At 46.5% G+C, this 3,525-nt stretch overlaps 1 protein-coding gene across 9 annotated transcripts in view; it reads left to right on the top strand.

Moving 5' to 3' along the window:
- Positions 1-3,325, top strand: part of spop (speckle type BTB/POZ protein) — a 108,431-nt gene extending 105,106 nt beyond the window's left edge. For all 9 annotated transcript variants that reach the window (XM_058412343.1, XM_058412369.1, XM_058412352.1 and 6 more), the window contains one exon: positions 784-3,325. In XM_058412343.1, the coding sequence (XP_058268326.1) occupies positions 784-928 (145 nt within the window). In that variant the 3' untranslated portion in view covers positions 929-3,325. The remainder of the gene's footprint in view (positions 1-783) is intronic.
- The last annotated feature ends 200 nt before the right edge of the window (positions 3,326-3,525 follow it).

Genomic DNA, 3,525 nt, shown 5'->3' on the forward strand with positions numbered 1-3,525 from the left:
ACATCCGTGAAATCTGCTTACCAAGAGTGTGGCTTTTTCAATATCCTCTTCTCTGTTAGAAAGTATTCCTTATGCTGCTACTGTGTATACTGCATGGTATGTGAACAGGAAGAAATTACAAGCACGTCAGCCCTTCAGTTTTCTTGTGGTTTCCCAGCCTGGCCCTGTTTCCTAAAACGATTGTATGCTCCCAATCACAGTTTTTCCTTTTATTTGTTTATGTGCGTCTTGTGCTCTCCTGGGTGCTGTGTGGCTCCATGCAGAATAATAGTGGAGCTATTGATCTGTTGAGGAACCGCTGGAGGGTTCTGACTGGAGCATGCTGGGTTGAGCTGCAGCACTTACAGCCTTCATTGTTGGCGCACAAAAAAAGTGAAAAAATAGACTGCATGTTTTAGCAACCGTGCATGTTTATGTCTGCTGCTGTAGCCTACATTCCAGGGGTAGAAGTATCAAGACAGTGGTCCTTGACTGACCTTTTGAGGTTATGTTTAGGGTAAATTTTCATGTTCCGGGTAAAGTTTTTCCTGGACGATGACGGGACACATGCACAAGCTTCTCGCCAAATCCTGGTCTTGTAAAGCAGTCAAGGCCAAGAGTTGGTGGGGCGAGGTAGCGGACTCGCCATGCACACCCAAACCCACACAGATACATGGTAAATGTCGTTAAAGGCCATTGGTGTGCGTGATAGTGCAGTTTAGCCCCCTCAGGGTGGAAGCAGATCGAGGACAAATAAGAGCTGCTTTGTGTATTTAATGATCTCTCTCTCTCTCTCTCTCTCAGCCATGCGTCAGATGTGATGGAGACATCCGGCTGGAAGTCCATGGTGGCGTCTCACCCTCACCTGGTTGCAGAGGCTTACCGTTCCCTGGCGTCAGCACAGTGCCCCTTCCTGGGCCCACCCCGAAAGCGTCTCAAACAGTCATAGTGCCCTTAGCTTAAACTCACCCAGCCCCCTTGCCAGGACTGCCCACACGGAGGCGCCATTCTTAAATTTACCCCATAACTTCTAAATATACTCCCTGTAGGGACTCTAGCCAACCCTTGATCCTGAGGTACTGTGTTCTGTAGCCTCCCTTCCTGTCCTCCTCAACGTCCTCAGCCCAAAAACCCAGGCGCATCAGGGAACCTCCTGCAGAACGATCATCAATAGAGGCAGTGCTGTACCCGAGGGTTCCTCCTAGCTCTGCTCCCTCCTCGATGCCCCTACCCAACTGCCCAGCCTAACCAGGATAAGTGCGTTTCAGTGGGATCCTGGAGTCGACGGTGTCTACAGTTTGGATGAACGGATGGGCAAGATGGACAGTGACTACAAATACTGGACACAAGGATTCTAACGGTGGACTGTGACTTTCTATCGGTGGACTGTGACCCCACTGTCCCCTGCGATGGATTCTGCTTTACTGTGTGCGTCATTTGTTCCCTTTCTCAGTGACGGGCGGATTTTAGGAAGAGAAAAACAAACCCGGCTATCGTCGGGGAACTGCAGCGCTTTCAAATAGGTAGCTTGTCTCCTTATGATGACATCAGCATTTCGTTCCGATGTTCACGTAGGTCATGTGTCTCTTTTCGATGACATTTTCTCCTCAGTCTGTCGCGAGTGTAAGACCCTGAAGAAAGTGACTTTAACCGAACCTTTCTTGCTGCCGTTCTCTGACCCCGACTCCTGATTGGCCAGTTGGAGAATAAGAGGCACAGATGGGACTTCCTGTACGTCTCCTGTGTATTGGAGAGTGCGTGATTGCACAGCTCGATGGAAAAGGGTTGAAAGAAGGGGAGTAATGTAAATACAAGGTTCTATTTCTTTTGATGTTTTATTTGAGATTTTATCCTCCTTGTAGCACTTCTGTATTTAAACCCAGGCTTTCTGTATGAAAACAAAAACTACAAAAAAAAAAGATAATAAACTTGGCTGTGCTCATGTTTGTTCTTCCATTGTTGTACTGCCATGTTTACCCATATTTCTGCCTTTTTTGTCCCTTCAAGTGTATTCTGAGATTTATGGAAATAAGTCTAGCTGACAGTTAGCTGAAGGCTCTTTTCGCACGGGTCTCTGGGTGAAGATAAAGCAGTTATTCCTAGCTGTTTTGATTGGGGATTCAGAAAAAATAAAACCTCCACAGTGAGAATCACAGCACAAAAATGAAAGCCACCTCTTCAAAGTAGGGAGCGTAAATGACCTCTCTTTTCTTCTGCAGAGCTACAGAGTGAAATAATGATGCACTTGTTCAGATCCGGGGAAACATCACTTCTTGTTAAAGTCTGTATTTGACAAGCAAGAACACACACAGAGTTCCTGCTGTAGATTTGCCTGCTGAGTGCTTTTGGAAGTGCGCTGTACTCTTGCTCATCCTGTATGCTAACGTTGGACGAAGCGGTTCCGCTACGCTCGTGAGCTTAACTAACTTTGGAGAAGTGCAAAGAACAAAGCTGATGAAGGGACTACTGCTGCTGCTGCTGGTGGTGGTGGTGGTGGTGGAGAGGGGGTGGACTTGCATACGCAGATGCAGTAGGTTTCTAAATATGGAGCTGCGCTGACAAACACGTCCAAGAGACGACACGCATGTGTGGCAGCTGGGGGAAAACCTGTTATGGCGCCGAGGCAGAATTCTGGCAAAGACCCAAAACAGATGAAGAATGTCTGGTGCCAGAGGAGGAGTTGTTTTTTCCCCCCTCTGATTGCACAACATGAAGCTGCAGTTTGTTGTCTGATAAATTTCATGAGAGGGGGAAAAAAAAAGAGTAGTTAGTGAAGAAATGTTTATAGTGTTTATAGCTGCTGTAGTGGAAGTGATAACAGGAAGACATGGGTTCATCAACGGTTAATGAAAATGAGTTATCTCCTCACCATGGCACCTGTTAGTGGGTGGGATATATTAGGCAACAAGTGAACATTTTGTCCTCAAAGTGGATGTGTTAGAAGCTAAAGGGCTAGATTGTGATGGCTAGATGACTGGCTCAGAGCATCTCCAAAACTGCAGCTCGTGTGGGGTGTTCCCATTCTGCAGTGGTCAGTATCTATCAAAAGTGGTCCAAGGAAGGAACAGTGGTGAACCCGGCAGCCAAGGCTCACTGAGGAGCGAAGGCTGGCCCGTGTGATCCGATCCAGCAGACGAGCTACTGTTGCTCAAATTGGTCAAGAAGTTAATGCTGGTTCTGATAGAAAGGTGTCAGAACACAGTGCATGACGGGTCAGGGCTGTTTTGGCAGCAAAAAGGGGACCGACACCAATATTAGGCAGGTGGTCATAATGTTATGCCTGGTCAGTGTATACTGTATGAAATTTCCTCCGATCACTACGTTCAATAAAAGTGCCGTTATCGTATTTGTGTGCTGGCTCAACGTCTGTTTTTCTAGTAAAACTTGCATGAAACAAGGTTTTCCTGACTACTAGAAACTATTGTTTGTCATTATGAAAGGTTTTTATTCCTATCTTGTTTTATTCAGTCATATTGGCCATGACGAACCAAAAACCGGCTCTAAAGAACAAAGAGAAGACGCACACAGTCGAGGTTTATATTTGCG

The sequence above is a fragment of the Hemibagrus wyckioides genome, linkage group LG02 (genome assembly GCF_019097595.1).
Source record: "Hemibagrus wyckioides isolate EC202008001 linkage group LG02, SWU_Hwy_1.0, whole genome shotgun sequence".
NCBI lineage: Eukaryota > Metazoa > Chordata > Actinopteri > Siluriformes > Bagridae > Hemibagrus > Hemibagrus wyckioides.